This window comes from Bemisia tabaci, chromosome 6 (genome assembly GCF_918797505.1).
Source record: "Bemisia tabaci chromosome 6, PGI_BMITA_v3".
In the NCBI taxonomy this organism is placed as follows: Eukaryota; Metazoa; Arthropoda; class Insecta; order Hemiptera; family Aleyrodidae; genus Bemisia; species Bemisia tabaci.
Window position 1 is genome coordinate 17,708,987 of NC_092798.1, and position 13,501 is coordinate 17,722,487.

The 13,501-nt window shown below is 37.6% G+C and overlaps 1 protein-coding gene across 2 annotated transcripts; it reads right to left on the reverse strand.

Moving 5' to 3' along the window:
• Nucleotides 1-1,171: 1,171 nt before the first annotated feature.
• Nucleotides 1,172-13,279, reverse strand: LOC109042982 (uncharacterized). 2 transcript variants are annotated; one of them, XM_019059995.2, is made up of 7 exons: nucleotides 12,891-13,279; nucleotides 11,631-11,761; nucleotides 10,008-10,228; nucleotides 8,439-8,656; nucleotides 7,360-7,486; nucleotides 5,771-6,605; nucleotides 1,172-4,382 (listed from the first exon to the last, which is right to left on the reverse strand). In XM_019059995.2, the coding sequence occupies exons 2-7, from the start codon at nucleotides 11,724-11,726 to the stop codon at nucleotides 3,555-3,557; spliced, it is 2,325 nt and encodes a 774-aa protein (XP_018915540.2). In that variant the 5' UTR covers nucleotides 11,727-11,761; nucleotides 12,891-13,279; the 3' UTR covers nucleotides 1,172-3,554. The 2 variants fall into 2 exon arrangements, with proteins under 2 accessions (XP_018915540.2, XP_018915532.2); XM_019059987.2 differs by having other exon boundaries at nucleotides 7,360-7,489; nucleotides 12,891-13,276.
• Nucleotides 13,280-13,501: the final 222 nt, after the last annotated feature.

A 13,501-nucleotide genomic window follows, 5' to 3' on the forward strand; every position in this document is an offset into this window, starting at 1 on the left:
AAGAACAGTGTACGTGTATCAATTTTTCCGAGTTTATATTTAAGAGAAGGATTATTACCCTGACTTTACAAAATTTTTTAGAAATACCTAATTGTGATATCAAGGAACGATGGACATTCTTAATTATTTGAGTCAAATAATCCTCTCATGAAGTGACAGCTACCTGGATTAACCTCAGTTGAGCTCGTGTTCTGCATAAAGCTAGGCAAACTTAGATTTTCTTGTGAAAGAAAAGAAAAAGAAGAGTTACTTTCATCCATGAGTTTTTGAGTCATATTCTACTATCGTTACTCCCATTTACAGGTTTTAAAAATCGGTAGATGTGGTCAGAGTAAATTTTTGAGTCGTGTCAAGTTTTTCATCCTGAAGATGGGAGTCATTTGTCGTTGATCCTCAGTCGTATTTTTTAAATTTGAATAGTCTTCATCCAAAGTGAAATAAATTTATTAAATTTATTCAGATATTTTAGATTGATGTTTTATTTTTAATTGATGACTGTTGCATCTCACTCTTGTTGAAAATTCCAAGACTCCTGCAAATTTCAGAGAACCACTCGACAACAAACCAATGACTTCTATTTTCAGCTCCCAATTTCAGTGTATAAATTTTACATCGAATACATAACCCATTGTACTTGTGGTTTGCATCCAACTTGCTATCAAATTTTTAGAGAATTAATACCTTGCATGGTGTTTTATCCTCATAGTCATCATTCTGATATTTTCTTCCAAAAAAGTTAATTTAAGTTTTTACATCAATTTTTGACTTAATTAACTCAGTAAACTATCAGACACTAGTTTGGCTATGATCAATCCAGTGTGTAGTCACTTTAACACTTTGATATCCTTCCCCCTTCCCCACCTTATCATTCTGCTTACACTCTTTTACTTTCCAAGCTGTATTTGATAAAAATAAACTCAATGATCTTACAACCACAACTCTTTTTTTTACCAATAATTGCCATGGTATTAATAAATTATAAAGGACCTCCTAAATTCCTCCTGCCATTTGAGGATGACAGAAAATTTTCTCAAAATTCACTGAGGACCTGATTTTCTTCATAAAAATGCATAGCTGAAATACCTTGCTCGAGGACCACAGAGAGATTATCTGATAAGATTTGAGCAGAAATTTAAAGAAGGCTAATTAAGGTACGAAAAAGAGAAGATAATTTTCATGTTAATTATATTGGAGGTATAATTAAAATAACAAAACAAACTGTTGTAAAAATTTCAAACATACAAACAATCAAAACAAAAGCGAAAATATTCTAGTCCGTTTTTAAAAATATATCACAAGAACGGATAAGACTTCTATAAAATGATAGATAATAAAACATTTGTTGAAAAATAAGGACTCAAGATACTACATTCGAGTTATTGCAGGAGATGATGTTACCAACAGCTATTGACACAGGAGACACAGCCCCTTCAAGCATGACCACTATCATTCGCTAAATCTTATTGGTATACTCAGGGGTATGCCTAAAATTGGCGTACAGATACCTTAAAATGGTAAATTGAAACTGTCAAGGGCAGTAATTGAAACCAAAAGATAGCTCAAGTGACAGAAATTTCTTGACTTGAAAACTGCCATTAATCCTGGATTAATGCCAGTCACTGCATTTGATTTTAACCATTTTCTTAAAGAGTTTCCATTATTTTTTACTCCTATCTTGTTCTTCTTTACTGAAGAACTCTTAAAATTTACGGAATGTTTAGATACCTTTTTCTGCAAGAAACAATTAAGAAAGGGATGAGAGAAAATCGAGAAGAAGTTAAGGCCTTTGTGAAATTTTGTAGTAAATATTAACGATGTGATCCATTAAAAGGCTGTAGAATTTTTGGCTGAAATCCGTTTTTTTCCAGACACAGGAACGCGACTTTATTCTAAGAATGCAAAATCGACTCAAACAATTCAATTTTTTTCCAAAAATATGACTGCAATTTCTTCCCAAAGTATGCCGCTTTTTGCACATTACCATAATTAAATCGGCAAAATTTTCAATTGGTAACGGAAACCTCATCAGTTTCCCAGTGAGGTTCCAATTTCCAAGTAGAAATACAGCACTGGCAAAATAGAGATACATTCTTTCGTCTGAAAAATGACGAATTGAGGGGCTTGGAGGACAAGGCACAAACGTGCAGTTTCTGCTATTTCAAGAAATATGTGTTTAGTTTCAAAAATTACTTTGGAGCCTTATGGTAGAAAGGAAGTTTAAATTCATTTTTTGATGCTTAAAAGTTGGATTTTAATTGTGAATTTTTCAAATACTTACAAATACTTCCAAACTAGTTTTAGTTGAGCTCATGAAAATCTAAATTTTTTTTTAAACTTACACTTATGCTCCTTGTCCTCCAAGCCCCTTAATTATGGAAAGGAGAATCAAAATTTGACTTACTTGTAAGATGAAAATTTAATTTATACTTTAGAATTTCATCTCTACAGTAATAAATATAGGACAAAATCAGACCTTACAGGTTTGGCAGATACTTTAAGTATCAAACTAAAGAAATTGTACGGCTTGAGAAATAGCTGTTTTCGACTGAAGTAAATAGATCTTTTGACTCTTTGTGTTAGGGACATCTCTTTCCTGACTCTCCATGTAATTACTGAGAGACGATCAATAGATTGGCCTAAAATAGAAGCAATTCTTTATGGAATATAGCCTGCGAGTTTCACAGCGTAACTATACAGAAAGCAAGTCTGAGAATGTATTCCAAAGTTACATGGACATGGCAGCGATCAAAAATTTCCCTTTGCCTTGTAATTGCTCTTTGTTAAATGAAAGAAAAAAGAGTAAAAAAGATTGCAATCCAGTGCTGCATGATATGCAATAGATGACTGTTAACTGCTAATACGAAGATTTAATACAGGATTTGATTCTCAAACTTTTCATTCTTTGAATAATTTTCTGCTTGATTGCTGATTTGAGTAACTGGTACGGTGCATACTTAACTAAAGGGTTAATGTCTAGGAGAAAAAAGAGCACAATACGCATTTTCTGTGAGAAACTGGCATTGGCAGCTGCATGGAGAGATCGGAGAGATCTGCAAACCTTATCATAGGTTACAGTCACCATAGTCTAATGATGACTTCTTACATCAAACATCACAGAGACATACATCACCAAATACTGAATACATGTTAACATAATACATTTAGTCCAATCAGTAAGGTGTTCCAAGAAAAAGAAATCCGGAATTTTTTTTGAAAAGAAAACCATCACTGTCTTTCTTTTCAAATAACTATCAAACATTTTTAGTAAAATCGTTTTTGCATTGATCTGACTATTTCAAGATAGTAATCACATTGCTTGGTCTAAAACCAGGACACATTTGGCTCAGCCATTCATCTCCAAAAATACTTGCCCGATTGTGAAATTGAATTTCAGTTTCTGTGGGAGGTACTTAAATACATGTTAACCATGGGAGCTCTACATAGGATAGAAATAAAATAAAAGGCATCATGGAGCAATAGTTATTGATTTTTAATAACTATCCTAGAATTAATTTTAAACCTGGGTAGGTACAGGCAATTTTCAGGAGAATACATCACTGGACAATGAAATCTTTGTAACTTCGTATTGTCTTCAGCTGCTTTTTAATTTGTTTGACCAAGTCAAATGGTTGTACTAAAATTGATATGTCAAGACCAACTGCATTCAGCCTATCTCGCACTTCATTCTCTTTGAAGAACAAATTCAGCGGTCGGCCATTGATCTCAGTTAAAACCCATGATGTTAAGGAAAGGCCATCCATGGTTGGCGTCCGTGATGAGAGTCCCTGCATTGCAGCCAAGCTACCAGGTATGACTTCTCGAATCTCAGCGGTTCCCTCTTGAACAATGCCTAAACTTTGTCCTTCACGTTCGCGCCTGATTGCATAGATCCGTCCACAAGGCACTCGACGTATGACAAATTCAATATAAAGACTTTGAACACCTTTGATTACTTTGAGCGTGTCTGCTGCAGAATGCAGCTGAACTCCAGCCACACTCATGATTTGATCACCGATATGAAGGACATTGTAGAGCATTGGATGCTCTTTTTGTTTCCAGCCGGCAACCCAAACAGCATTGAAGGCATCTACAAAAGCAATAGGACCAAGGCAGTCTTTGCGACGTACCTGTAAACGGACACCTCCTGGATGAAGCATTTCTCGCCGCAACTGCATAACTTGCTGTTCACGTAGTGTGAGTCTCGACGGACCTGATGGCTCCACACTCATCGGCTGCCGCACTGGTCGTGGAGCTGGTTGTAATCGGTGTGAAGGAACTATACGGATCCTATCAGCAGCAATAGGTGATGATACTTCAGGATGAGACCCTCTTCTCCGTGAACGCATATTCCCACGCCCTCTGCTCACTGGACCATGAATATTCTGAAAATGATTTTCAAGTGACATAGATCAGTATTGCGGATAAAAGTGGTCAGTATATCACTTGAACCACCATGGTGGTAAAAACAGTTTTAACGCTCTTTGAATTTCAAAGAAACCTCTGCAATTTTTTGAGATACTACGAGTATCTGTGAGAAGGTCAGCACATGACAATACATGAATTTGGCTTGGATTTTTGAAACACCTGAGAGTTATTTTCCACTCCTTCCATTTAGCATTTTAAAGTTTGTAAAATTCATGCAGCCCTGCAGTGCAAGTCAAAATAAATTACATTTCTCTACCACTTACTGGATAGTTTCTTATCATCTCTTTTGATAATGTCAAGAGATCAACGTCAAGATCCAGTTAGAACCTTTACACAAGTGTCAGTGTTCAATCTGTTGGCAAGATAGAAAATACTCCACTAAATCGTATTTAACAAGTCAGAAATACTGAATGAAAATAGAGGAAAATTGCTTGCTTTTCTTCCTGGTGCTGCTCACATTACAACACTCTTTATCCCGTAATTTGATCAAAAATTTCTAGCATACTCAGATTACATCTTTTGAATTTTATTTGACCCATGCTGTTAAACCTTTTTTTAATATTTTCTCTCCCACACAAATATGGTTACATTGAAAAACTTGCTCATGCCTCTTTCTCTGTAGATATGAGAGAAACTCTTCAAATTCCTCTTTTGGTTTCTTGCCATTTTTAATGCCTCAATAATACTTAATAAAAAATTAAAACCAAAAATATAGACTGATTAGTGACTGAGCTCTTAAGCCTCCAAAGCAAAGTGGAGTGAGCAAAGCGGGCACAGAACTACTGCGCTACTGCTTCTGAAGGAGCACAAATTCGGTGCATGTAGCGCTGATGATCATTGACATAATGATCATGAGAGCTGTTCCCAGACAAGTGTTTTGATAGTTTTGGGGGCCTTTTGCAAGAGCACCCATCAATCAGCTGTGCTTGAACAATTTCTCACCATAAGCCCTCACAAAATCGGGCATGGCCGGTTCTGAGTCTTCCTCTGTTATTCATTAATAATTTGATATGAATTTTTCCCTTTCTCTGGCCTTTGAGAACTACATCAATGGGAATCTCTACACTTCACTTCAAACGACTACAGGAATTTTCTCAAACTTTGGCATATTGCTGTTGGTAATTATTCATGGATCAAAAAGCTTTTGAGTTATCACAGCTTCCTAAAATTTTTCCAGAAATTCAAGTGCGCAAGAAGAAACAGAGTAACTTGCCTTAAAATTTACGATCAAATGGCGAGTGAATGATGGGGGTTCAAGTAAAAGTTCCTACCTTGAACAATTAGAATCATTATCCACTCAAAGGAGCAAGATAAAAGATGTTAGAAGAGAAAAGAAAGAAATTACCGATATCAGAGGGGTGGCTACTATTGGTGTCACTATATCTTCATTGATTGTTGGAGATTGAGGCATAGCGTCAAGCCCAGATGGTGACTGAGGCGTCTGATTGGTTGACAGGAATAAATGCTCGTAAACATTACTGTCGCTGGAGCTGTTTTCAGATGAGAGAGGAACCGAGGCAATTGATGGAGACGAACATGGAGGAGGAGATAAAGCTTGGGAGGGAACAAGAACAGAAACGGCAGAAGTTGAAGAGGATATTACAGGGCTAACTGTTGCAGTCACAGCATTTACCGTCGGCTCACAACCATCAATGCTGAGAGGTTGGTTAACTTCACTATTGGTTTTGTACTCACTATGACCACTAGATGCTGATGGGTAGTTAACCGCCAGAACAGAGCCCACCTGTTGAGAGTTAGAGGGCTGACTTTGTTTAATCCCTGAGAGAGAGTTAGAAATGAACCTGGCCACTGATCGAGGCAAAACAGGTGTACCGGGGGGAGTAAAAAATTCCTCATTTTCCGCATTAGCAGGTAAAGACTCATTCACAAAACTAAAATCAAATACACCTGAACTTAAAAGCTGACTACTTGCATCTGAGGAGCTGACTTCAATCACAGTCACATTATTTACGTTATTGCTGCGATGCCGATTGCTATCGCTGCAGTTGCTAACATTACTAATACTACTGATATGATCCGAGTTACTGCTGCTGGGGTTAGTGTGAGGGGGAATAGATGAGGAGGAAGGATTTGATATTGTCGGTTGGGGGGAACCAAGTTTTACAGTGAACGGTGATGCTGCAGTGGTGCGAGATGGACTGCAAAGCCTCTGTAAAGCCCTGTAACCATGTAAAATGACACTTACTTACAATATATTAAGGCCTTGTCTCCACAGGACGTGACATGGGATTTGTCCCAGAGAAAAATCTCGCACGCATAGTTGGGAAATATATTGAGTTAGTTACTAATCACAGTGCCAACTATGAGTCATTGTAAAGTCCCAGGAACGACATAAGGAGAAGAAGAAGAAATTTTTTTGCGTTGTTGAATGGGGAAAAAGTCCAGAAGTTTCATTTCTGCGATTTGAACTTGGGAAAAATCCCGTAAAACGTCCTGTAGAGACAAGGTGTAGTGAAGAGCTCACATTTAAAAGTTTACAATAAGAAAGAGAGGGTATAGTGACTTTTTCCATGTGCCCATCGTGATTTGGGTGCAATTTTACGTTTAGAAAGTCTATTCACTCAGCTGTGTCTCTTGTGTACAACAGACCTATTTTGCACTTAAAACCTGATGAAGTATGGAGAAAAACCTGTCAAAATTTGGGCTTTGCCCCGCATTTCAAGATCTCTCCTGGCAGAATCAAGAAAGAAAGACCAGAGGGCATGGAGGACAGACAAACTGTGTGTTGCTATGTTCTCACCGTGTCTAACAGAGCATAGCCCCCAGTGAGAAGATGCAGATATTCATTTTAAATTCAAGGATACATTACTATTCCTGACTTATCAATTCCAGCAATCCTTCAACTTGAGGTCTTTTCTACTAAAGGAAAGAAGTTTCTTTGAATGTAACATGTAATTGAGATAATGAAATTACCTTGAACTAGAAGCAGTATCAATAATAGGGCTGGAATGATTCATGACTAATTCTGAAACTCCATTAAGAGGATTTGAAGGATTTGTCCTATCCCCGCTTGAGCTCGAATCAGTTATGATGGCTGAGTCTGCTGAAAAAAAGAAGCAATAAATGATTCATAACTTGAAAAATATGAATTTCATTTGGTCCGATCCTTTATAACTATTTTAATTAAAGTGGGTACCTCTTTACATTATAAAAGGGATGAAAAGACAAAACAGAGCAACTCTCAAATGAGTCATACTTCGCAATGAAGAACTTCTATCTAAACCTCATACATAAAACCGCTTATCTCCATAAGAATACTGATGGCACATACTTGGTTTTTAAGTAGTCTTTTGTTGCAAAAGTTACTCGAATCATAATAGTGTGGTTGTAAAACAGCAGTGTAATGGTACGCATAAAATACCTACTTCCTACTATTTGACAATAAAGCTTAAATCAGCCCAGAAATTAGTTGTTGCTATTTGAATTTCATCTAGTTTTGGGGTTTAAGTTTTAGCATTTTTACCCATTATGAGTTAGTAATCTAGGTAAAATCAATGCAGCATAACCCTACCCCTAGAAGACTGACAGGGGTGTAAAAACTTTTTGCAACCAGCGCGTTGCATTGTCCAAATGAACTGAACAAAAAAAAAAAATAAGATGGCTACAAAAATAGGTTTGGAAAATGGGAAGTCAGCGCACATGCATGAAATTGCATATTCCCTGCAAAAAGGCAACAAATACCGCATACTTTTTGCAATGTCTCAGCATTTTGTGCATGAAAAGCAAAATAAGTTATCACATCAAGATTTTTCAAGCATATAATGCCAAAATGTTTGTAAAATACTCCTCTAACCTTAAGAATCAGTGATTAAATTTTTATTTTTGGTAGATTAATGTCTCTTATCCAGTCAGCTATCACATATCATACGTACAGTCATTTCTTTAAATCTGTGGTTCATGGTAATTTAAGCTACATTAAATTAGTGATGGTCATGTCACTTGTCAGACCCTGAAAACTTTCTTATCATGGATACTTCAACATAAATGATTACCACTTTGGTCAGGTAAAGTAACGGGTACAGGCTCAACACCCAGCACAACACTTGATGGCCCAGCAGGAGGTAAAGGTAGAGGTGAGTTTGGATCCCTTGTTGGAAGCAATAGTGGCCGCTGCTCAGGCATCTTGCTGTAAAGATTTTCTTTGGGTGACAGTATCCGCATTTCTCGCAGCTTGGAACACATGCTATCAACCCATTCCATCATTTGGTCCCTGTGACAATCAACCCAAAAGGACAATAAATACCTCACATTCTTTCGCTGCCTATCAGAATGGCAACAATCTGCACTAGAGAATTTTCTCATACTGCTTTCTTTTCAATTATTGTGAATATTCGATTATCATCTTTTAAAACTGGATGAAGGATCAGTCTGGCTTTCAAAACAGCACAGAATTATGTGAGAAACATTGGTGGAGTGGAAAAGATTACTGTCATATTATTGGCTGATAGCAAGTTCTCTAAACAATTATACTGGTAAGATTCTGGCTCAAGATGATTAAGTATCTATAAAATCTGTTTTACAGCTAAGAAGATATTGCACTGACATTCAGTTCTAAGAGGAGCAGAAACTTTTTGACCATTCCTCCTAAATTAGAGGGTAACTATGATAGAGTACAAGCAGGTAATGAAAAAAAAAAAAAATTCCCGACTTGGAACCTCTTAACTGTGGATTGGATGTGTTTTCTCTCCTTGCATAAACATAACTATTGACAAATCAAAAATTGGATTATAAAGTAGTAGATTCTAGGGTTACTGCATGAGGGGCCATGTAAGTAAGTCTCACGGTCCATTCTGACATGCTTAAAAACACACTGTCAAAAATGCGTATCAGAGTCTTTTCTATTCTGCCAAAGTGAGTCTCTCCAAAAACAGTCATTATACCTTAAGAGAACTTCCGTAAAATTTAAGTATAGGAAACAAACAGACAGCAAAGTAAAATATGATACGGATAAAATACAAAAAATAGACCAAAATGATAGAAATTTAGACTGGGAATTGCAGTATTGCCTTTTACAATCCATGGTATTTTGAATGATGTGGGACAAGCGATCAGTGTTCGAAACTCACAGGCGCCAACGCGCCAAAATGCGCCTTAAAAATCGGCCATGGCCTCTAAAAAATGAAGGCTTTGCACCAACGTGGCCCCTAAAAATCTGAATTTTCATATTGGGTGATTATTCGAAATTTTCAGCACCACAAGTGAAAGCATTTTCTGTTCTTCACGATTTCAACATTTGTGCTTTTGTCTTCCCCAAGTTACAACTACTTACTAGTTCTGTTACGAAAACATCTAGCGACTATATTTTCAATAAATGCGCCGTAATATATAGGCAAAAAGTCAATTTGGCCCCTAAAAAATCTTCAATGGCGCCTAAAAATCGGGCTTGATGCGCCACATGGCTCCTAAAACTCAAAGGTGAGTTTCGAACACTGCAAGCGATAGTCTATTTTTGGTCACACAAATGCCCATTTTTTTGCGGGTTACACTAATATGCATAATCAAAAATAAAGTTTTCCTTTCAGAAATAACACTGAAATTTGAAAAGGTGAAAAAGTGCTAACCATGTTGGAGCAGTGAAGCGAATTACTTCCGATGGAAGAGTGATGACGAATTCAAATTCATCCTCAGTTGCACACAATGTTGGTGAAATGTGTAATACTGGGCTGAGCTGAATAACAGCTTCTGGTTTGTGAGCTCCTGCCTCCTTCTGATCATTATATAATTCAAGTAAGGGTTCTTTGTCATTGTGTACACAAAAAACAGTCCAAACACGCTCCCCTTTCTGAAAGGAAGATCAAATAATACAGCAAGTTCTCATTTATTTATTTAATGCAACCTTTCATAAAAGGAAACATAGTACCTTATGAGATGAATACATTGAATAAGCTTGTGTCCAGGTAGAAAAATCTGCATCCGTCTCTATCTGAAGACAAAAGAGCTTGTCAAAAATTTGACAATGATATTCTAAAACCTTAAAAAGGATTTTTAATGTATTGTTGATTGAATCAATGTATATCGGTTCACTTTTTCATTTTTTTGGCATACTAGAAAGCACACTACCTAACACAAGGAAAATGGTGTGAGGTAACAGTCCTTCTTCAGGGTTTTAGTTCTGTTCCCCGCGTGTAGTCGAGTGAGGTGTCTTTTTACATGTTTTTTGGACCATATGATCAGAAACTGGGATCCAAACTGTGTCCCTGTGGGCCGGAAGGTAAGATTTGTCCCTTAGCACCTTGATTGTAACGTTTTTATCAACTATTTAAATAAAAACTCAGAATTTCACTGTTTTCACTGTTTCACTGTTCAAAGAAGATTATTTTTGTTTTGTTCCTATTTCTCTTGCGCTAGTTTCTTTGTGAAGCAGGGGACTATAGCCCCTGCTAGGCAAAAAGGTCAAACATTATTTGTAAGAATAGAGCATTCTTGGTGTGGTTGGCGCCGTTCTAACAGTGAAATTCTGAGTTTTTATTTAAATAGTTGATAAAAACGTTACAATCAAGATGCTAAGGGACAAATCTTACCTTCCGGCCCACAGGGACACAGTTTGGATCCCAGTTTCTGATCATGTGGTCCAAAAAACATGTAAAAAGACACCTCACTCGACTACACGCGTCTTTCGGAAATAATCTTGGGCCAAAGAGATACAACTGGAACCACGGGAAATTCTAAGTCCCCAAGAAAAGCTTGAGATGTGACTGTGGCAGGAAGTCACTATACTAAATAGAATCCTTGCAAAATAGGTTTACGTACTTAAAGAGCGCGGCAGGAGACTACTATCTTCGGTTTAGGAGTGAAAATAAGTCTAAAAATCATGATGGTGGATCCTCCGCCTGACTCTAGAAATGCATGAACTTATTTGGTTAAGCCTCTAGTAGGGTGGATTATTTTCATAGCATCCCTGTGATCTACCATCGATTTGAAGCAAGATCCTCTGAGAATGGAAGGCACCTTCAGTTTAGAGTAGCTGCCCAAAATCGTAATAGAAAAGCTTCTACTTTATCTGGTACCTTTGAATAAGTTTCTTTGATAAATGGAGTATACTATATTGATAAATAAGTTTCTTTGATAAACGGATCTGACACCTTGACCGATAATGGTTAAGGCCAGATCTTTCGCCTAAGCTAGAACATCACAACTTAAGTAATTATGAGAATGAATTGTAGTTCGATGAAGTTAATCTTTACCTTTAGATGAGATACAAGTTTCTTGTCAGGGGGTGGAAGTCGCTTCAACCAGGCATTTTTGTGAATCTCTCGAAATAAAATGTTTCCTTGCGCCATCCTAGAAACGCATCATATCACACAAGAATGCACGCCTGAAATTAATAAAGATTCATTGGGGTAATTGCGTTTGTACAAACTATAATTGGTCTAAAGAGAGTTATTTTGCTTAATTGCTAACTTTCCAGCATGAGAAAAAATTTAGAGAACACAAACCCACTCACTCCGCAGATACCTTTGCAAATGCGCTCATTGTGAGCCATTGAAATGAAATATTCTTGAAAGTTGCCCCTCCAGTGGCTACTTTTGGAAAGAAAGCCTGCACTCTCTCTAAAACTATGGTTTCAGCATCTTTCAAAATCTCGACAATCAAACTGATATGTCCTCTACTTTTCTCTTGCCTTCTTATCTCAATGTCTTTGACTGTGAACTGCCTGATTTTTTCTCGAATTTCATTTTTAAAGTTTTCAACTAATTCAGGTAATTTGTCACAGTTTCAGGCATGTAGTATATTGAATCAATTAAGTTCAGAGAAATGATCTTTTATGGAATAAGTAAGCTTTTCAATAAAGCTGTAAACTTTCGCGAGTCGCAGTACCGTTTGAATCTTCTTGAATCAACGTCTTCGCGGGGAAATGATCAATGGATCAAGACCCCCTCCACGCTTTTAAACTCTCATCGTAAATCGTGCCGAACACTCACCAAGTGGATTGCCGATCACTCCTAGACAAAAAAAAAGGCCTTTGGCGATTTTCTAAACTGTGGCCTTGTCGGGCGCGTCTGCTTTGCCAGAGGGTGGTTTGCATTCACAGAATTGCAATGGCACTCAGGCCTGCTGGCAGCATAGCGAGACCGCTGGATGCTGCTGAGTACCAGTAGCAATCCAGGTAGCTCATCATCTTACCGAAATACCGTAAGACGCAATCTAGATTGTGTTTTCAGTCTATGGTTCATCACCAAAGCTTCACAACAGGGCAGGTTAGAGAGCAAATCGCAAATCAAATGCAAAGTGGAAGACTTTCAGAAATTCAAGGAGCAGAAGCCCCTTACCTGGATGCAAGGACTTCTTTCGGCAAGCCCATGACAGCTCGTCAAAGTTGCGAATAAAAAGTAATTCTCTTACTTTGCCCTCATACTTGACTGAAGAGGGGAACAAGTGCTAGACAAGAGCCTCCAAGTTTTTGAGGCCATAGGCAAAAGATGAAAAGTTGAAGGCATACTTACGAAATAGAGTGGATGTCGAGCAAAACAATAAAGAGAACTGCTGTTGGTGGGAATTATTCGCGACATTGACGATCTAATTGCGAAAGCTGCCGTGACTGAAACACTCGACATGTAGTTGTTACTTATTGTAGACTACAATGTGATAATTAGTAGAAAAAATTGAAATTTTTTGAAGAGTTTTTGACTCACGCGAAACGCTAACCCATGGAATACAACAAAAATGCTAATTTCATCCGGATCCGGATTTGAAAGCTTACGAATGTAATAAAAGGAGGCAGCAAGCGAGGAAAGTAAAAACACTGGCATCAGTGCATTTGCACTTCCAGAGAAATTCGCACACACAATACACAACTGACACAATACATACACAACACCAACACAACCATGGATGAATACGAATACACTCACACAACGCAAACCCACACAACGCACACACTGCCGTGATACTGAAGAGAGCAGTAAGTGCATGCTGAGGTGAGCCCCGAGACATGTAAAGGCATGTACAACCATGGCTCATACAGAAAAGCACTTGGCACTTACTGCTATCACGGCAGCACACAGCAAACAGAATGAGAAGAATCGCAGCTTCACAAGTTGTCTTCCAGAGAGCG

Excerpts from the sequence above, each read along its gene's own strand:
- LOC109042982 (XM_019059987.2), bottom strand. The coding sequence starts at position 11,726 with ATGGCGCAAGGAAACATTTTATTTCGAGAGATTCACAAAAATGCCTGG. Across the intron at positions 8,657-10,007 it reads CGCTTCACTGCTCCAACATG|GGACCAAATGATGGAATGGG; the intron begins GTTAGCACTTTT and ends TGATTGTCACAG. Across the intron at positions 4,383-5,770 it reads TAGCCACCCCTCTGATATCG|AATATTCATGGTCCAGTGAG; the intron begins GTAATTTCTTTC and ends AATCATTTTCAG.